The sequence below is a fragment of the Colossoma macropomum genome, unplaced genomic scaffold, assembly GCF_904425465.1.
Source record: "Colossoma macropomum unplaced genomic scaffold, Colossoma_macropomum, whole genome shotgun sequence".
In the NCBI taxonomy this organism is placed as follows: Eukaryota; Metazoa; Chordata; class Actinopteri; order Characiformes; family Serrasalmidae; genus Colossoma; species Colossoma macropomum.
In genome coordinates this window covers 23,997,396-24,019,351 of record NW_023494794.1, presented here as the reverse complement: position 1 = coordinate 24,019,351, position 21,956 = coordinate 23,997,396, and the positions used below count along the sequence as shown (strand labels likewise).

At 39.8% G+C, this 21,956-nt stretch overlaps 1 protein-coding gene across 1 annotated transcript in view; it reads right to left on the bottom strand.

Moving 5' to 3' along the window:
• Window positions 1-21,956, bottom strand: part of brinp1 (bone morphogenetic protein/retinoic acid inducible neural-specific 1) — a 155,684-nt gene that overhangs the window by 69,546 nt on the left and 64,182 nt on the right. The window contains exon 3 of the mRNA XM_036580661.1: window positions 13,956-14,125. Within this exon, the coding sequence (XP_036436554.1) occupies window positions 13,956-14,125 (170 nt within the window). The remainder of the gene's footprint in view (window positions 1-13,955; window positions 14,126-21,956) is intronic.

The following is a 21,956-nucleotide window of genomic DNA, read 5'->3' as shown; positions in this document are numbered from 1 at the left end:
CCTTCGTTAGCAATTAACAAATCCATTACAGAGGACTGAGCAAGAAATGTCTTTTTAAAAAGTTAACGTGTCTAACTGCAAATTAGGCGGGAATTCTCCCGTCTGTCTGACCACTGAGAGAGCACAGCTTATAATTACAGTCTCTCTCTCCCTCTCTCTCTCTCTCTCTCTCTCTCTCTCTCTCTCTCTCTCTCTCTTTGTCCCTTTCTTTCTCTTTCCCTCTCTCTCGCTCTTTTTCTGTTTCCCTCTCTTTCTCTTTCTGTCTCTCTTTCTCTTTCTTTTGCATTCTCACTCCTTCTCTCTGTCTCTCTTTCTCCCTCTCTCTCTCCCTTTCTCTCATTTTCCTTCCCTCCCTCTGTCTTGAAACATTCTCTCTCTCTCTCTCTCTCTCTCTCTCTCGCTTTCTCACTCTCTTTCTCTATCCCTCTCTTTCTCTCTGTTTCAGTCTCTTTCTCTGACTCTTTCTCTTTTTTGATGCCTTTCTCCTTCTCTCACGGTCTTGCTTTTCTCTCTCTTTCTTCATTTCTCTTGTCTCTTACTTTCTCTTCTACTTCTTTCTCTATTAGTTTTTCACAGCCTCTCTCCTCTAGCTATTTTGCTTTCTCTTTCTTTGTGACTTTCTAATTTTTTTTTCTTTTCTTTTCTCTCTCTCTCTTTCTCTCTCTTTCTTTCTTTTTGTCTCTATTTCTTCTCTCGTCACTTTGTTTCTTTCCCTGTCTTGCATTTTCTATCTCTTTTTCCTCTTTCTCTTTCCTTCCTTCCCTTTCTCTCTCTCTCTCTCTCTCTCTCTCTCTCTCTCTGCATTTCTCTCCTTTTTTCCTTCCCTCTGTCTTGCATTCTCTCTTTTGTCTTCTCTATGTCTTTCCTTCTCTCTCTCCCCCTCTCTCTCACTCTCTTTCTCTCTCTCCCTGTCTCATTTACTCCCCCCCTGTCTCACTCTCTCTCTCTTTCTCTCTCGCTCCCTTATTCTCATTTACTTTCCCTCCCTGTGTCTTGCAGCATTCTCTCTTTTTCCCTCTCTCTCTCTCTCCCTCTCTCTCTCTCCCTCTCTCTGTCTCTCTCTCAGTGTGCAGTAGTACAGTAATTGTTAGATGTTCAGTTTCTCCAGAAGCACCACGGTTAAAGTCCCGATGTCTCTGTGCTCTACGTGTGGTTTGGTTCTGAGAGCAGAAGGATTCGAGTCTCTCTGCTGTTTCGGGGGGGAATGAACTGAGGCTGGAGGAATGTGTTTGATGAAGTGATGTCATCATGGGACCACCACTGTGCACGTTTCTTATTACGCTCCTCACCTGCCGCCCTCTTAATGAAATTCTATTCTGGGCCTTTGAAAGTAAAGGGACGTGAACCCTGGTGTCCCGCTGGCATGAATACTCTGGTGGGATGATTTTAAAGGCCCATTATCCTTTATTTTATTCTTTTTTTCCTTTTTCATTTTATATCACTTACACCAGCTCACTGATACAGGAACCACACAGCAATATTAGGGCCATTATTATCGATTATACTGTAGCGTGTTGGGGGAGTGTGTTTGGGGTTGTTTGGGGTTTGCTTTGCTGGGGAACTTTTACTGTGAAGAGCAGCATTGGGAGCCACCCTGTCTGGGCCTCTGGTGCTTCAGCACGGGAAGAACTGGAAAGCCAGGACTGAGCACTTGGGTGGGAGTGGGAAACAACCTAACGTGGGGAACAATTTAGTACAGATGTTTTACGTTGTCACAGCAAGAAGGGCCTGGGTTCGATTCCCGGCCGGGCGACCAGGATCCTTTCTATGTGGAGTTTGCATGTTCTCCCCGTGTTTGCGTGGGTTTCCTCCGGGTACTCCGGTTTCCTCCCACAGTCCAAAGACATGCAGTCAGGCCAATTGGACATGCTGAATTGCCCCTAGGTGTGAATGTGTGTGTGATTGTATATGTATGTCTGTCTGTCTGCCCTGTGATGGACTGGCGACCTGTCCAGGGTGTATCCTGCCTTCCGCCCAATGACAGCTGGGATAGGCTCCAGCACCCCACCGCGACCCAGAAGGATAAGCGGTTTAGATGATGTATGTATGTATATGTATGTTTTATGTTGTTAAAAAGGATCAATCGACGTGGGCTTCTGGCCACATCACCACACTTCCTAGCCATGGTCTCCCACCAAAATTCAGCAGCGTTTTAAAAAGATCTGTTTTCAGGGCATGTAAGTCATTTCTTTCAACATAAGGTTTTTTTTCAGTTACTGGGCTGTTTGTGTAAATTACAAAATCCAACCTTATATTACTTTAATCATTATTTTGTTGCTACAACATAGTACCATTTTGAAGCAGTTGACAAGCTCACAGCAAGCACTGGCTAGGCTTAAGTACAGCCTTCGTACTGCAGGGTTAGTTGTAACACGGTGTTACAATTAAGCCACCTTCAGTAAACGAAGACAAATAGAGTAAATTTTGCCTTCTTGTTCCATGTTTACACAAGTTTTCAAATAAAAAAGAGAAAACTTCTGAAAAAATAGATTTTCTTCTACTTTATTAGTGTCTTTCAGATGTCAGTATTTTAGTTTTAAATGAGTATATTAATAAATTGACATTAACTGCTGGTAAAAAAGCAGAAAACATGAAAACATGTCCACCAATTGTTTTTTGTAAGATCTTTTAATAAATGGTTTTATGTAGCACCAAAATGGGTTGGACTTTTGTTATAAGCCATTGAACCTTTGCTGCAAAGACTGTACATCTAGCTAACAAAGGCCATTTTTTAAATAAAGTAAATAAATAAATAACAAATAATAATAAAACCAAGAAACTAAGAAAATTCAGCCATATCAAAAGTTACTGTGTGACCTGTGTGCTAAAATTAGCATCGCTAGCGCTTTAGCTGTGCTGTATTCTTATCCATTCTCTTTCTTTTCACATGCCTTTGTTGTTTTGTTGTCATGGCTTTAATACAGGACACAAAAACCCATCTTTATCTCCTGTTATGTGATCAGTATGTGCTCCCACGATGACAAAGACAGCATTGTGCGCTAGCATACATGCTCAGACTAGCATAAATCTCCATGCTAGCAGGATCCCCCAGAGAAAAAAAGGCGTGTTCGGCATCATCCAACCTCCTTTTGTGTAATTACTAAGCTGGCAGGCCTATATGTGGGTCAAAAGGTGCGCCTTTTCATTCCTGCACTTTTAAACCGAGCCTCTTTCGGAGCGCTTGGCTTCGTGTGAAACCGGATCTTAAATGGATGCCTCTGAAACGGCTGCTGCATCATCACAAATTTGCATACGGATTCGCTGAAAGGTGACCTTGCGGGCCCCAGCCACACACACAGCTCCGTTTCCTGGGCTTAATCACCCCCGCGCTGCTCCGTCACCGTAAACACCCAATCATATATCGGCTATTTTTTCTCATTACAATGCTCTGCTGGTTATCTTATCTCAAATGATGCCCCTCCAGGAATAATATCGTGCAACATTGGGCTCAGAGCTCGCAGGGACACATTCCTCTTCCTCTGGTTTTGCTCGAGCGCTGGAGGTCCTGTCTTCTGCCCGTCTTTTTCTTCTCGGCCACATCACTTTGCTCCACTCTCCTCTCCTTGAAAAATCCCTGCATAAGCAAAGAGGCGCCGCAGACGGACTCGGGACGGGGACGCTGCCTCACCTCGCACTTTCTATTTCGGGGTTGTTTCATCACATCGGTGGTTATTATTTATAGATATGAACTGCAAAGCTCCACAGTGCCTTTACTTTTGCAATAAGACATGCTTAAAAATATTCTGGTGAAAACTCATAATTTTGACGATTAATGAAACTCTAATGAATTAACTGTTGTCTAATTAATTAAATATAGTCAACCAGCCAATGTTTGATGTGTAAAAGTTGCTCCTTTAGTTTTGCACTGGAGCTTCAAGACTAATGACCAAGTGATGGAGGTTAATAATGAATTACCATTATGCTAATTGCCGTTGTGCACTCTTAGCCTAAAAAGGTTCTTAATAGCATCAAAAATGTTTTACCACCTTTTTGGTGGCATACAGAACCAGTTTTCTACTTTGTTTGCCATGGTTCTATTTATAACCATTGTCTTTACGAAAGAACCCTTGAAGAACCCATGAAAAACCACCCTGCACTCTGAGAACTAAATATATTTTGCCTACACTCTTGGTAGGTTGTTCAACTTGTAACATTAGCAGAACCCTTTTTGTGTGAAATGGAGAAATTTTGAAAAAGGTTCTTTGCTCAAAGAAACATTCATGGTTCCATTCCATGGTTCTTTGAGTGTTCGCAATTCCATACACATGACCAATGCCTTCCTGAAAAAGTTCTAAAACAGGTTCTTTGGGCAATGTTACTTCGGGTTCTCTTAAGAACATTTCAATGTAAATGAGACATATGAGGGTGAAGAACCTTTAAAAAGTTTAAAGATTCTCCATGTAATGTAAAGGTTCTAGAAAGAACCCTTCAGTTGATAGAGAGCTTTTACATTATGTGAAGGTTCTTTAAGCCTTTAAAAGGTTTTTCACACTCACAAATCTCTTTTTCCAATATGTTTTTTTAGGGAACCAAAAGTGGTTCTTCTACATACTTAAAAAATATGTTTTTTCAAGGGTGCTTTAGTAATATAGAACCATGAACACTCAAAGAACCCTGTGTATGATCAAAGTCTTCTTCAGATTGATGGAGAATATGTTGTCTACGTTTGTGAAAAGGGTTCTATATAGCACCAAAAAGTGTTCTTCTATTGCTACAAAATTGACATCATAATAATAGAAGAGCCCTTTTTGGTACTATACAGAACCCTTTTCAAAAAGGTTCCATATAGAGTCACCTATAGCACATTCTCCATCAAGCTGAAGAACCATTTCACAATGCAAAGAACGCTTTGCAACCCTTTGAGTGTTCATTGTTCTCTAGACAACCATTTTCTTTACTAAAGAACCCTTGAAGAACCATCACCAGACTGTATGGTATCTCTTAAAGAGCCATTTTGCACCCCCCCCTTTTTAAGAGAACACTTTAGGAACCATTTTAGGGGGTTGATTCTTAAAAATGAAGGTTCCTAGATGGTACTTGGTTTATAAACATAGCCCTAAAAAAGAACTTTGATAAGTAGAGAATGGTAACATTGTTTGGAGGATCATTAAACTTTAAAAAGCTTCTTCACGCTCCTATTTCTCAGTTACAAAGGTTTCTTATAGAACCATCCGCCAAAAGTGGTTCTTCCATGGCATCAACCTTTGGCTGCCACCTTTATTTTTAAAAATGAAGCTAAAATACTTTTTTTTTTCATATTTTGTCTGTATTTCTGTCCATGTTTGTGGATGACAGTATTTCATAGTGTCAGAAACCACATAAGCAAGTCTATTAGAGATAATGAACATCTCCTCAGGCAAGCGGGGTGAGTGTGGGATGATATAGGCAGGCAGTTTGCACTAAAATTGTCTAAGTTATTTGTATTAATTATTTATTTGTTTTCCTGTAAGCTTTATAACAAGCATCGAGTTATTTATCTGCTCATTTATTTCATGCTGGCCTACATGCGCATAAAAATACAAAGAAGGCGGGAATAATGTAGGTTTCCAAACTTCCTCCATCTCTCTGATCTCGGTGGGTCGTCGTGCCTAATGGCGAAAGCGTGACGCTCCCCCCGTGCGCCGTTTCTCTCCGGCTCTCATTACGTTCCATTTAAACAGCAGTATGTATTGTTAACGAGCCCAATTTTGTTCTAGGACTCTTCCAAATCAACAGTGGTCATGGCAAATGGGCCTGATCCAAGTCTCCGCGGTTTTCCTTTCCAGCATCCCTTCCGTCTGGAGCTAAATTGATAAGCGCTACTTCAAAACCATTTTGTCTAGAGACGATTTTGGCATGAGTGTTCCCAAACGCAAACCAAAGAGGATGCGTCACCCTGTGGCTTTCAGACTCAAACAGCGATTAAGAAGATGATAAACGAGCTGCCCACCTTGTACAAAGCCTCAAAGCCTTTTTGGAGAGCCGGATTCAAAGAAATTACAAGTAGACAGCGCTAGCATAATTTGCTAAATGACAGCAGTCATTAACCAAACATTTATCAAATCGTGCTCATGTGGACTCATTTCCTTCAAATCCACACAACAATAGATGCTTCAAGGCAGGAACGGCGTGGCACTTTAAACAAAGGTTCTGCGGAGCGTCTATGTTTGACAGATCTTTTGAGGCTTGGAGGAAAAGACCTGAGCTTTAAGATCTCCAGGAAAGGAAGATTCATTGAAAAGACACTCCAGTTGCTCTGTGGGAACTTAAAAAAATAACGAGGGCTGTTTTTTTATTTATGGCCGTGGGCAAAAACCCACCGCAGTGGCAAGATGTCTTGGGTTTGATTAACGCAATGATGCTGCAGAGACTCTCAGGCAGTGTTAGCATTAGCGCTGGGAGAGCAGGGGATGGCAGAGAAAATACAGCCAAATGGACGAGGGGATGCTCCGAAGCCGTTTCTCACTATTTCGTTTGTCTCTTCCATGTGCCTCAGTGCAGGCTAAAGCGTTTGGTCACATCCCAAAACGGAAAGGCAAGAGGATCTCAGAGAGCAGGGCATGAGCTGATGGTGCTCAGTTAGGGTAGCGGTCAAGACCACCTTGGTTGAGTCTAAACCAATTCCAAGGATAAGCAAGTCTTTTAGAGATACTGAACAGCTGTTTAGACAACTGGGCTGAGCAAAAATTTAGTAAGTTATTTCTATTAATTATTCATGTATTTCGCTGTAAGGTTTATAATGAGCATCGAGTTATTTATTCACTCATTTATTTCAATTTAGTCAATCAGCCAAAATGTGTTTGATGTCTCAAAGTTGCTTCTTTAATTGTGCACTGGAGCTTCAAGGCTAATGTAGCTACCATGTAATGGGAGTTACTACCCAATGAATTAGCATTAGGCTAATTGACATTACAGCCCAGAAAAGGATGGCATGCCCACTCCAGGTAAGGGGAAAGGACTTGCCCCAGGTATGGGAGTTTAAGTATCTCGGGGTCTTGTTCAAGAGAGATGGGAAGAGCGTTCGTGAGATCGGCCGCAGGCTGGGACAGGCGGCACCAGTAATGTGGTCACTGTACCGGACTGTAGTGGTGAAGAGGGAGCTGAGCCATAAGGCAAAGCTCTCTGTTTACTGGTTGGTCTACGTCCCAACCCTCACCTATGGCATGAGCTTTGGGTAGTGACCGAAAGAATGAGATCATGAATACAAGTGGTGGAAATGAGGTGGTGGTGGGCTACAGTCTGCTTGAGAGGGTAAGGAGCTCGGTCATCTGGGAGGAGCTCAAAGTAGAGCCACTACTCCTCCACATTGAGAAGACCCAGTTAGGGTGGTTAGGGCATCTGATCAGGATGCCCCCTGGACACCTCCCAGTGGGGTTGTACTAGGCACGGCCTATTGGAATGAGACCCTGGGGTCGTCCTAGGACCCGCTGGAAGGATTATGTCTCCAACTCGGCCTGGGAGCGGCTGGGGGTCCCCCTGAATGAGCTGGAGGAAGTTGCGGGGGACAGGGTCACCTGGGATTCTCTGCTCTCCCACCTGTTACCGCGACCCTGGATTAAGCGGTTAATGATGATGGTGATGATGATGATGATAATTGACATTATGCACTCTTAGCCAAAAAGGTTCTAAACAGCAGAACAATTCTGTTTTGATTATCCTTTTGTCATTTCAACACCAGTCATTCAAATTTGTGCTCTCAGATACGAGTTTTTATCCTCTAAAAGGGTGTTTTAAATTATCGATTTGCTAGAACCGAGCCTGTACTGCAGTGGGAGGCACCGTACACTTGTGTTAGCTTAGCCTAGCAGACCACAGCTTAAAGCACTAAGAGAAAAAGTCTGATTTTGGCTTTCTGTTATAGGTTTTTATCATCTATACTTGTGATAACAGAGCAGCTAGTCATATCGAACCTGCAGTGTGGCGTTTGGATGTCTTTAGCCAAGATAAGTTAGCTATGAGAGAAGAGCCAGCTAGCATTAGCTTAGCTAGGAGGCTCCAGCTCCAGACACCAGAGAAGAGGTTAGTTTCAGCTTTCTATCCCTCTAATATCAGCCACTCCACTTCACTTCCTCAGATATGAGTCACTGTTATCTAAATTTGTGTCAGTAAAGCTTTTATCAGAATTGAACCTGTTCTGTGGCGAACAGTGCTGCCAGCATGTTAGCTTAGCTAATGCTAACCAGCTAATTGGTTTTAGATTGAAGCTTTGATGCTTATTGAATGGTGGATTTAAAATCGTGCACTGCTTTCATTTATTTGAGCAAACTGACTTTATTTGAATGCTTTCGGGTTTGAAATAATGCTGTGACACAATACCGATATAAACATAGAACCAATCAACAAATAGCTACATTGTTATATCATCCCACCAAATGGTTCTGTGGCCCCAAGTACGGTTAGCTAACTGTGCCAAAAAAACTGACTTCCGTGTCGAACCGTGTCAGTGTGGAAACGCCACTGGAACGGTTACCCTCCATGCTTAGAACCGTTCGGCCCTGCAGTGGAAAAGAGGCTTGTGTTTCCAGGCAGTTTCAACAACATCCTTAATTTCTGGACTTGAATTGTCCAACTCTGTTCATGAATTGGAGAAATGAAGCTTTTTTAAATGTCTGTTTGGATTGAAGAAGGACTGAAGCTCTACTGAGAGCCACTGGGATGAGATGGACACCTTTGGCAGCAATGAAGTTCTAATAAAATCCTTTGGGTAGAGTTTGAACTAATCATTCAACATCCTTGATTTCAATGGAAACCAATGATGTTCCATTGATTCCAGTATTTTAGTGTAAAAAAGATGCAGAATTGAGTTCATATGCATCAGTGAAGGTGTGTGCAGCTTCAGCACTCCAGTACTACAGGCACTGACATCTAATGAGACAGAGACCTACTGCACTGACAGCTGTCTACAGATAAATTGGGAACATTGGAGAAAAAAAAAGACAAATAAATGGAAATAGCTTAATAAGAAACATGCTTCCTTTCTGAGATTGTTATGTTCTAGAGTGAGGGAGCACAGTTCTGTCTGTCTGTCTGTCTGTCTGTCTCTCAGTCGTATGTGTGTGTGTGTGTGTGTGTGAGAGAGAGAGAGAGAGAGAGAGAGTGGTTGGACTGTTGACTATATTAAATCAATATTGGCAGTGCAGGCGAGTGTTTCTGTGTGTGGATCTGCCCAGAACATCAGACCCTCACTCTCTTCCTGCATGCAAAGATCCTCCACTGTCTGCTACGTGACTCCTCTCTCACTCTTCCCCTCTCCCTCTGTTTCTTTCGCTTTCACACCTCTCTCTACTCCACCTCTCTTTCTTTCTCACTTTATCTCTACATTATTCAATCTGTCCCTCTCTCTCTTTCCCATCACTTTATTTCTTATGCATTCTTTATCTATCTATCTATCTATCTATCTATCTATCTATCTATCTATCTATCTATCTATTCCTCTCTCTATGTCTCTCTCCGTATTTTTCTTTATCTGTGGCTAATTTGATGAATGAAGTATTTACATAACATTTACACAAGTTAATAATTTCACTTAAAACAATGGGAGGCACTTTGCACATTGTTAATAAGTGGTAATTATATGTTAATATGATGGTAACAAGTTGTACTAACAGAAAAAAAAACAGGCACTATTTTTGAAGTTATTCATGGGAGTGGTTACTGTGGATTGAGAATAATATAATAAAACATAATGATAAAAAGGTAAAAAGTTGTATCGACCTGAACATGATTTGCTAATTTTCTAGCTATTTATAATAATGAACAAAAAGTTAAGATACTTAGCACCATTTTTGCGTAGTAAAATGCAATATCACTATCTTACCATTTTATTACCAACTTCTTACCACTATAATTACTTATTATTACTTACTTATTATTGATTATCCAATTAATTTTGTATATCTTTTTATGCCTATTGCAGTTACAAAACATAGCAACATAATTATAATACTAGTATATTTTCCAAATTCTGGAGCCTTGTGAGTATTCAGAGTAAGAATTGTGTACTTTGACACTGCATGTGTTTTCAGTGTTTGCTAAAAGTAGTTTTTTATCTACAATATTTAGATTCTTTTTATTGTTGGTCCACATTTGCTTAGCATTTTACCAACGGCTAACGCTTGTTGCCAGCTGACCAAAAATTGCCATGTTGTAGCCATATGGCCAAATTTTTACTGTTGTTTTGGGAAACTGTTATGTAGTATGTAGCATTGCATTGTGGATTGCAGCTCATTTGCTGCACAATGTTGCCATATGGCAACAAAATGCAAAGAACCCCCTCCACAGTTTCTGTTTTTCTTTTTTAAAATATCTATTAATTATGCCATTTTCAGTAAGAAAAAAAAAAATATATATATATATATATATATATATATATTAGGCTAAATCGCCTCTCCTGACAGTCGTAAGCTTTGTTGAAGCTGAGTGTATTTATGTTAACGTTTCTTAAGCATTTCAAAGGCCTTTATTTTTATCAGAGGAAATCTCCATGCTTTGTTCTGCTCATTAGAACGTGAACATGTTTCAATTGTTCTACTTGAGAACTGAAAGTATTTTTCTGATGTTCTTTTTTTCCACTCTTAATGCTAAAACCATTTGAATCACTGCAGAGAGACGAGCCAATAAGATATGCAAAACGTACTGCAGGGTGAGAGAGCTTCAATTATTCATCACTCGCCACGTAAAACAATATGCAACTTTAAGTGGGCATCATCTTTGAAGTCTGATGCCTGAGGGGACACACACACACACACACACACACACACACACGCACACACACACACACACACACATGTATATACATTCTCTATCAATACACTGTCTGAAAATAGATCTCACTCTCCTCTGTGCAGGTTCTGTTCTCCTGATGTTCCTCTACTTAACCCTTTCATTTCCTGATCTCTAGGTTCAGTGTTCAGTCACTGCAGCCCTCAGGCAGAACAAACAGCTTATGAACACATGATTCCACAACAGCTTCCACCCACCAGCAGTGTGTTTGGCAAATACACGTGTCCATGCAGCACCGATCACGCTTACATCACCTACACACTTAGTATCAACTCAAATGTTATGACTTAACCACAGTGGACCTCTTTTTGGTGCTGTACAGAACCATTTTAAAAGGTTTTAAACAGTTTATATGTACTTTAAAGTTTAGTTTATATGTAGCAGATTATATATATAATGTATGTATAATATATGTCAAAAATCGATTTTCTAAATATTTAATTTATAACATGATGTTGATGGAACGCAAAAGGCGGAACTTGGAAGTGGGTAAGTGCAGCGCCCGGACAGTCTGTGGCAGCACATAACAAAAACACAACTGGATGAGTGAGAAATCCGACCGGCTCCCTCTGCATTAAAGCCAGGTCAGGTCAGGAGTCACAACCCAAATGATAAGAAGTGACATTTTGACCTTTCAACAAAAATCAAACCATCTTGGGAGCCACAACATTTAATGTCCAGTATGTGATAATGTGCTAGTGTAGGCTAAACAATGTAAACGAAAACACAGATTTACTTCGCTCTGCTTTAAGCTTTAGCTTAGCTCAGCTATAGCCGCTTTCCTCCCATCTCCGCCAGAAAACTTTTCCTCAGAAGTTGATCAGTTAAATGTCTCTCAACATTCGGCTGTTTTACGAGGCTGAAGTCGCTTCTTATTCTCCAGCTTTATGTTCGAATTTACCCGTTCCAACTTTAATTCTAGCTGAGGCGCCAAATGTAAATGTGGCACCATTTAAGGTGGAATGGGAGAATTCGAAAGAGAAGCGACTTCATCTTCGCCACTTTTTAGTGTTTGACAGTCTCTCGTTGCAGATTTAACGTATCAGGAAACCAACTGCTTATAAATGCGAATAACGCATCACTGCTATGTGACCTGCAGTCTGCACCCCGGTTCTCAGTCGTTGCGAAACAGGGCTTTCGCGCTGTCTTGCACACGACCCGTCTCAAAGATACTTTATATATATATATATATATATATATATATATATATATATATATATATATATATATATATATATATATATATTTATATAGAGCTGTTGTCGTTTTCAGTTTTTCATATAATCTGAAAATGCCTGTTGGCCTTTACATTGTTCATAAATTTCATCATGAATGGACCAAAATGACTTGGAAAAACATCTGGCTCCATTCACTTACATTAAAAGTAAAGTATGTTTTTTCCTTCTCCTGTAAAGTTCTTATTTTGGAGAAAACAAGGTTTTGTTCCAACAACAGCTTTATATCTTCAGCAATAAATAAATAAATAAATAAATAAATAAATAAATAAATAAATAAATAAATAAATAAATGACCTATTGTTACATTCTAAATATTCTAAATATATTTGTTACATCTATTTTATTTTTATTTAAATGTATTTAAATGTATAAGCTATGTTTGTTTCATAGTAGTTACTGAACATTAATAACTGTTTAATAAGCCTGTTGTTTAAAGGGCTAAGCTGAGCCTGGTTTGCTGCGTGTGCTGCTTCTCCTTCCTGCTGCTCCTGAGTCAGCAGCCATTGTCAATTCCACTTGGTTTCGTCATGCTTGACTTCGTGCTGCCGCCAGCGCTGTCTGCCAGAGGCCCTTCAGCAGCCTGTCACTCCCAACTACTAAAAGCTGCATGGACAGACGGCTAGTGGGACCGCAGGGAGCCGGGCTGTTATTATTTATTTATTTATTTATCTCATCTACACTGCCTGTCAAAAGTTCATGGACACTCAGGTTTGAAAAAGGTTTTTAAGAAAGGAGCATGTTTTCTTTGTCAGTGTGCAAAAAATAATAATAATAATAAATTAAATAACTTTTTTAACAGGAAGCTGTTCAGAAAGTGTGCCAATTTTCTTTCCCAAGCAGCAAGACAAAACTGACACTAAAGGATGCAAATTTTATTCCTTTATTGTGATAAAAAGCACTCAAAACTTTCAGGGGGGGGGTAAAACCAGCTTTGGCCCAAAAGATTTTCAATATGAGATTTTAACAAAAGTAAACTGTCAAATTATCAGTTCAGCTAAAATCTGCTTTTCATACCACTGAAGACACTTTGATGAACATGAATGTAAACACACTCAGAACACACAGATGCTTTGTGAAATAAATCATTGCTCTTTTTGTATCTTTATATATTTATATTCTTTCTTAATTGCAAAGTAACAGTGAGAAAATGTAATGGAACCAGATTTTTTTTTATTAATTTAGTAATTCTGGGGGTTTCTTTTGGTCCATTCATCATGAAATTTACACACAATGTAAAGGACAACAGGCATTTTCTGGAAAATAACAAAAATGGAGATGTTCATGTGAATTGCTGTTGGTTAAGTGCTATCATACTACTAGAGTACCATAGGGGAGCTAGTAGAAAGTAGCAGTATTGCAGAGGTGTTTTTTTTTTTCCTTGATTTTGAATGTTTTTTACATTTGTGGCCTGAACTGAAGCCTTAGTTGTCTCAGTTTGCCGCTGTGTTTCACAAAACTGTATTTTATATTACTAAAATATTTAAACAGCTGCCTAATCACTTTAATTATAAGCAGTTGGGGAGTCAACACGTTTTCTGGTCTTTTCTAAGTTCAGGGAAAGAAGTCGATGTTATTATCCACGTAAAAATGAATGATACAATACAGATGCAGCAGATCGAGTTAGGCTGAAAAAACTTATTTTTTATGGGTTTATAAGAAAACTGATGCTGCTAAATTGTGACAAAGACTTAGTTTGTCTTTATCAGGCTAAACAGGGGCTTCAAATTAGCATCAGCAAGAAACCCTTTATACACTATAACTTAAATTTTATCATAACTTTTGCACAGGCAGTATTTATTTGCAAAACTGGGGTGCCCAAACTTTTGCATATGACTGTAAATAATGATGTTCATCTCTATTATACCTGTGAAATTAAATAATTAATGTATGACTTCATTAATAATTGTATACACTTTACTGGCCTTTACTACGCTATAACTTATTTAATCATTTTACCTTGATGGCGTTGGTGGAGATCTGGATCTCGTGGAGTTTGCGCATGGTGCCGTCCCGGTCGATGAAGTATGAAGAGGCCAGCTGGTGCAGGGCCTCCACTCCCTGCGTGGCGTTTACCATCTTCCGGTCCAGCTTGTTCTTGGCCATGTACATGGTCAGCGCCTCCTCGCCTGTAGGACAGAGGAGAAGCACAGTCACTGAAAAGCTCAGTCAGCAGACGCCGGAGATCTGGTCCAACATCGGGAGGTCATTTATTGAGACAAAACATCATTTATACATACATAACAGTCATTTACAGTCTAAATAGATTAATTATGCAATAACAATAATAATGAAATAAGAAGACATTAGCAATACTTAGCTTGACATGAAACGGCAAATATAACATCTTGGCAACTGAAAGCATCTTAAGTGTGGACAATATGTCTAATGTTTTTCACAGTAGGACTGTTGTGAGGATATTATACAGTCGTATGCAAAGGTTTTCGTCAAATTCCATGTTGTGTTAAAGTGAAAATTAGCACATCCTCTACAGAGAACAGACGACTGCACATAGTAATACCCAATTATGGCTTAATTGCTGAATTTAACATATTTGAGAAACAAAAAAAACAATAAAACGTTGAATGTGGCCTGTGGATATGTCACATTAATTTATGTATTTAATATGTTCAACTCATCAAATAAGTAGAAACTGAGCACTAAATAGCGCATCTTTAAGTTTGCTTCCTGTAGAGGTTGTGTTAAATTATTATCACTTTAAAACTCAACAAAACAAATAATTTGTTTTCAACATCTTGCGTATGATTGTAAGATTATTCAACCTATCATGCAACTGCGAAAAAATCCACCACCTTTGTTGTATCACTCTCTGACTGTGCATCTAGGGCTTCCTTAAATGGGTTTCATGGCCGAGCAGCTGCACATAAGCCTAAGATCACTATGCACAATGCCAAGCGTCGGCTGGAGTGGTGTAAAACACGCCGCCACTGGACTCTGGAGCAGTGGAAACGTGTTCTCTGGAGTGATGAATAACTATTCACTATCTGGCAGTCTGATGGATGAGTCTGGGTTTGGTGGATGCCAGAAGAACATTACCTACCAGAATGCATAGTGCCTACAGTAAAGTTTGGTGGAGGAGGGATAATGAGCTGGGGCTGTTTTTCAGGTTTAGTTCCAGTGAAGGGTGATGTTAATGCTACAGCATATAAAGACATTTTAGACAATTGTATGCTTCCAACTTTGTGGCAGCAGTTTGGGGAGGATCCTTTTCTTGTTCCAGCATGACTGAGCCCCAGTATGCAAAAGGAGGTTCATAAAGATATGATTTGTCTGGTGTGGAGGAACTCTAGTGGCCTGCACAGAGCCCTGACCTTAACCCCACTGAACACCTTTGGGATGAACTGGAATGTCGATTGTGAGTCAAGCCTTCTCATCCAACATCAGTGCCTGACCTCACAAATGCTGACTGAACAGGCACAAATACCCATAGACACCCTCCATATTAATGCCCATGGTTTTGGAATGAAATGTCCAACACACTTATATAGGTGTGCTGATCCGGTGTCCACAAACTTTTGGCCACATAATGTATCTTCTGTTTTCTTTTCCATTTTTCCTAGTGCTCCACCACTCTGTGTGGCTCTCGGATGCCCTGCTCATGTTGTAACTCAGTGGCGTGCCAGTAGGAAGTGGCATAGCGGTGTATGTGGAGGGATCCAGCACTAAAAAGTGGATCAGTCTAAACACTGCAGGCTACAGCCGCTCACAAAATGTCGTGACATATTGCAGGTCAAAAGCGTTTTTTTTCCTGCCTGCCACTCTCGGTGACATTTTTCCGGTGAGTGTGTATGGAAACTTTGTTTTTGTGAGGCTTCTGCACTCAGCATTTCATTTCTGGCAGTGCGTACAGACTGCTGTGCATGTCTCTGTTTGTGTGCTAGTGCCTGACAAGCACTGTGTCAAGCACTGTCACTGACCTGTTATAGAACATACACAGGCCTGGGATACGGAGGCTGGTGTCAAGTCATATAATGACCAGGTCGGGTCTTCTGTGTGACAGTAAAGGACGAGGCTGCACTGGAAGGAATGATTTTACACAGCACTGCTGACCTTTTGTTAAAAAACGGAAGATTTACAGTAGATTTGTTTTAACAAGCCCTGTAGATCAACCAAATTTGCCTTATAATACAAAATTAAAGGGCCAATACTCTGCATTTTGGTGTTATTTTAGGTCTGTTTAAGCTTGCGTGTGTTTATGTATTACTCATAATTCATTTTTACACAACCTCTCTTTAGCCCTTACAATTAAACAGGCTGTTTTTTGTTACTGTGGCATTAAGGCTGATATCACTGCTGTCAGAAGAAAACCTGGTAACACTTTACTGTAGGGTGCTGTTCATAAGGCTACATGACACCTACATAAGGTTGTCATTACAACTGACATAAACCTACATAACTGTTTATAAATGCTTATTACAACAGGTAGCATCTGTCATAAAGGCTTCTTTGGCTGACTTTGATCAAAATTTGAAAAAGTAACCTTAAAGTAACCAAAATTAAAAGTAACATTTATAGCGAACAATGCTTATTGGAACAAGCATTTATAAATAGTTATGTAGGGTTATGTCAGTTGTCATGACAAGCTTACGTAGGTGTCATGTTGCCTTATGAACAGCACCCTACAGGAAAGTGTTACCGAAACACTTTTTTTTTGTCATTTTTCAGTTTTTGACATAATTTGAAAATGCCTGTTAGCCTTTACATTGTGGTGTCATGAGGAATGGAAACAGCCCAAAATGACTTGGAAAAATGTCTGGTTCCATTGACTTAAAAAAGTAAAGTAGGTTGTTACCATTCCTTCATTCCTTCTCCTGTAAATTTACCATTTTGGAGATACGTGGTTTTCTTCTGACAACAGCGATATACAAACGTATGTTTATAGTATGAACACCTCCGATCGAGTGACAGATTTTGTTGATTTTTGAACTGAAAATAAGTTAAATATGCAAATTCCACTTATTTGCTGAATGTAACATTTTGGCAATAAAACTATGTACAAACTATAAAAAGTAGCCAATCTTTTATGTTTTTGTTCCTGTAGGTCAAACCTTGGGTTCACTACAGAACTTTTAAAGTCTTAATATATTATAAAAGACCGGGCATCTCACACTATCAGATGGTTTGCAGATTTTTTGGGTGACTGAAATCCTGGGGATCCACACTAAATGATTAGGGATCACACACTACTCTACTTTGTACTACTCTATCTGCTGCTGAACTGAATGAAATTCACTGAACTCATACAAACTCTCACGTTCACCTGTTACTAAGACAAACGTGGAGCTGCTGCTGTTTTCTCTGCCATTTGCGCTGAAACAGTATTGCAGCAGGTAAACATGTTTAAGTGATGGTCATGGATTTAAAAATGTGATCAGTTTTGGTATTTTTAGAGTTTTAAATGTACATAAACTCGATTGTGCTCATGTCTTAAACTCATTAAAAAGCTTCACTCCACACGTGAGTGACATTTCAACATTTGCTTGCTGTATTTTCTTCTTTCTTGCTCTCAGTTTTCATTGGCTGTTGCAGGAATCTGTTCAGATTGAGTCGCTGACCAGTTTACACTAGATAACGCTCAGAGTCAGGTCAAAAAAAAAAAACAAACATGTTTGATAAAGGCAGTAAATCTGAGTCTGCGCCCCTCGCACAATATTCGATTTTCTCTCCTGTCGACCCCGACTGACCCAAACATCTGCAGACTAGAGCCGACTAGCACAGACTCGGCCAGACTGAAAATCGGGGCTAAAATCAGTTAGCATGTTTAAAGTGTTTATTTATTGTATTAAACTCTTTTATTTCCAACAAGTGAGGGAAATTCAGTTTTCCATGATGTGAGCCTTCAATGTTTAATGTGAGAGACACTAAATCAAACACTTTCAGAATCATATTTAAAGTGAAATGACATTCTGTGTGTGACTCTCTCTCTCTCTCTCTCTCTCTCTCTCTCTCTCTCTCTCTCTCTCATCCCTATCTCTATCTCTATCTCTATTTCTATCTCTCATACTCTCCTCCCCTGTCTCTCTCTCTCTCATATCTCTCTCTCTCTCTCATTCTCTCCTCCCCATCTCTCAATCTCTTTATCTCTTTCTCTCTCTCCTCCCCATCTCTCTCTCTCTCTCTCTCTCTCTCTCTCTCTCTCTCTCTCTCTCTCTCTCTCTCTATCTCTCTCTCTCATCCCTATCTCTATCTCTATCTGTAGTTCTCTCCTCCCCGTCTCTCTCTGTCTTTATCTCTCTCTCTCCTCCCTATCTCTATCTCTATCCCTATCTCTATCTCTCTCTCGCTTTCTCCTCCCCATCTCTCTCTCTCTCTCTCTCTCTCTCTCTCTCTCTCTCTCTCTCAGCTCACCATGTTTAAAGGCCACAGCACAATGTCTGGAAATCACACAGAAACGTGTCACACGCACTCAGCACCCCTGCGCTTTGATTGGCCGATTAGCCGGAGGCGCTTCGTGGCGATTGGTCACTTGACTCGGACTCCTGGTGTCTGGAGGCAGCGGATGCTTCATGCCTGACTGATTCTGCTTAGCGGGAAAAGAGCAGCGCCTTTCTCCTCCGTGTGGGCAGAGGTTACACACATGGTCTCCGGTCCCCCATATGGAGCAGGCCGAGATAATGACCATCTATTAACCTGCAGTGATCATCCAGCCTGCGCATTTCTCTCCGCTGCCTGCAAACCACTTTCATATGCACTTTAGGGTCAAACGCAATGTCCTTTGTAATGAGATAAACCCTAGAATCATGGTTAGAGTGACAGCCAAGTTACACCAAGAGATAAAGTAGATTTCATGTGGTCCCGTGTCAAGCTACAGCATGTTTGTACCTGTTTCCAATGAGCTTGATGCAAGTTTTTCATGAATTTTTACATATGTAGTCAATTAGTTTTGACATATTTGGTGGTGGAGCTTTTGTTCTGGAGATACAAGGCTAATTTAGCTAAAAAACAATGGCAGCTTATACCCCACCAATTAGTGTGTCGCTCTACCTTTATTACAGCTTCCATTCTTTTCAGGAGACTCACTTTCAGTTTCTCTAAGAATCTGCAGACACACCTCCAAAGTTCAGTCTTAGAAGTTGGTTGATCATTTTCTGAAGTAATCAAACACATTCAGTGATGTTGAGGTCTGGACACTGGGGTGGTCAGTCCATTGTTCAGCTTCTGACTTCTTGATAGCTACACATCCTTTCAGACCCATAGTGCTGAGTCATCTTCTCACAGTGGAAGGATGGACAGAAACACCTGTGGATGTTTTCAGATCTGAAGCAGCTTGATTTTCTCCTCTCTCTCAGAGATGAAAGCTTTAAGTGCTGTTTATCTGATGGGGACAGTTTCGATGTCTACCAGGTGGTTGTTAGGAGTACCACTTTCTCTAAATTCCACTTTTTTCATTTGTCTTTCTTTCTTTTGCAGTATCTTATATTTAACCTCCTCCAAGTTATGAAAGAAGGTCTCTGACTTTTGCACAGTTGCAAATATGTTAAATGCTGTGTTGCTAAAAATATCAACATACAATCATGATTCCTACATTTTTGTCTGTACTTTTGGATAAGCACATGAGACACACTTAGTGGCTACTCTGTTCTTTAATAATAGCCGACCTTAAATTGCAGACCAGACAATTTGGCTATTTGTTGATAAACTTCTTCGTGAAAAATGCTAATGTCACTTGGTGTCTCTATGGGTTTGGCTGTGTTATGTTAGTGTTTGTTAGGTGTATATTAACTGTTAGACTGAGCCTAGTACCACTTATGGTGACTCTACTTTAGACACAAACATCTGTAAAAGGCATTCAAGTAACTTTTCCTTCACTTATTATGTCGCTGTTCCTCAGTAATTCAGTACATTATTTATTCTTGTCTTGTGTGTCTTCATGCCAGTTTCCTCTCTTTTAATGATGCACACAAAAACTACCTAAGCTAATAGCGCCCCCTTGTGTAAAAATGTTCACTTTGTTAATTGTGACCGAGTTAGTAGATATAAGCCAACACCATGAGCTGATTTAAATGTAAAAAGAGTAATTTAAATGACTTCATTTCATTCGTTTGCAATGATCTATTATGACCACCAGGATTAACTGAGTGTAATAAAGAATTCATAATTCTTCTTTTTATCTTGCATAGATATCATTCACTAGGAAACTGCCTCTCCAAACAGCATTTGCTCTGCAAGAATGTGACCCCACGTCAAATCAAATTGATGACCCCAGCTACATGACGGAATGTTTTTTATATAAACGGCATGGCTAAAAAGACTAGCAGCGGCCTTGAAGCTTGGACTGTTGTCAAATCCAAACTCTTCCTCACCTTAAGGTGAAGGAGGACTGGGGGATATTTATTACATTACTGTCTCATATATTTGTTGGGTTGGTTTTTATCCCGAATTCATTCTTCCGGTGGTAATTTTAACCAAAGTGGAGCTGCAGTGAGACTCTGATTGAACGCGACCCCATGACTCATTTTAGATTCCCCATTATGGGCCGCAGTCAGATATTACACTTTGGTCCAATTCGTTTCTCAGCATTACACCTGTTTGTGATTTATCAGGGTCCCGCGGGCTGGAACAGGCATATTGGTTCTATTGATTTTCTGTTCGGTTTTATGGTCATATCATGTAGGTGGTGGTGAGTGGGTGGGGTTAGCGGGGGGCTTTTTGAACGTTCTGAAACTCCATGATGGCGGATTATCGATGGCATCTCTTTAATACCGCTGTCTCAGTGCCTGGCAGTTTGCTGCTTTTTAAACTGGAGGCGGGTACAGCAGCCAGAGAAACAAAGCCCACAATTACAGCTCATTAAAAAAACATTACCTGGTCATTAAAAGTCAGTGTAGAGTATTAGCTTGAAATGTTATCTACCTGAGCATAGTTTTCCCTGTGGGGTCATTACTCTTATCCTGTTTGACATGTATCATAATATACACCACACAAACAAACTTATGTAGGAGACCAGAATCTCATCAGATACCAACAATACTCATATTAAGAACAAAGAACCTGCAAAAAAAACAGCTGCTGTTAGTTTGGAAACTGCTGGTTTTCAGTTTGCTTTTTCTAGATCTTTTAAAACATCTCATAACATTTAATTGACTTAATTAACATGCGTAGTTCTCTGAACGATTTGTGAAAAATGCAGATTCTAAACTTTCAGTCGTCTCCTTGTTTTTGCCATGTGTACCATGTACAGTGAAAGGTAGGTAGGTAGGTAGGTAGGTAGATAGATAGATAGATAGATAGATAGATAGATAGATAGATAGATAGATAGATAGATAGATAGACCTAAACCTAGCCCTAACTCTAAATTCAAGGCAAAACCTGCACCTACTCCTAAACCTGGCCCCCAACATAATGTTGTTGATAATCAATTGAGTATCACCAGAAATGTTGTTAATGATTTAAGTATCTGTAGATCATCTATAGGGGACCATCTGAATAAAGTGTGACCCTGAGTTTCTACTGTGATGCTGATATGGTTTTACTATGTGTAGTAAGCTAATAAACTAATATGGTCCCTGATAATAAATAATGGTATTTTTCCACGTTCAAAAACAAGAACTGACCCAAGAACCAATGGAAGATACGGTATACTTCAGGCTCTGGTTCCACTTTGAGAGATAGCTGGAACTATCCCCATAACGTAATTAACAATTTACGTATTCATTGATTTATCAATTTGGTCATTTCATGCATAAAAATCTCAATTTCCTAATTTTACTGATTTGCTAAATTGCTTACTAATTATCTATGCATAACACTAGATATGCTGACATGAAATAGGCCTAATAAAGTAAGCTTTCTTTTGGTCACACTCACATAACTGTCTACATTTACATGGAATCATGTAGAATCAAACAAATCTTATATTTTTCTCTTTTGAGTGCAAAAATCTGAGAAAAACATTTATTCTGTGGCCAGTAATTTTAGTGTCAAGCCTATGTTATGTTC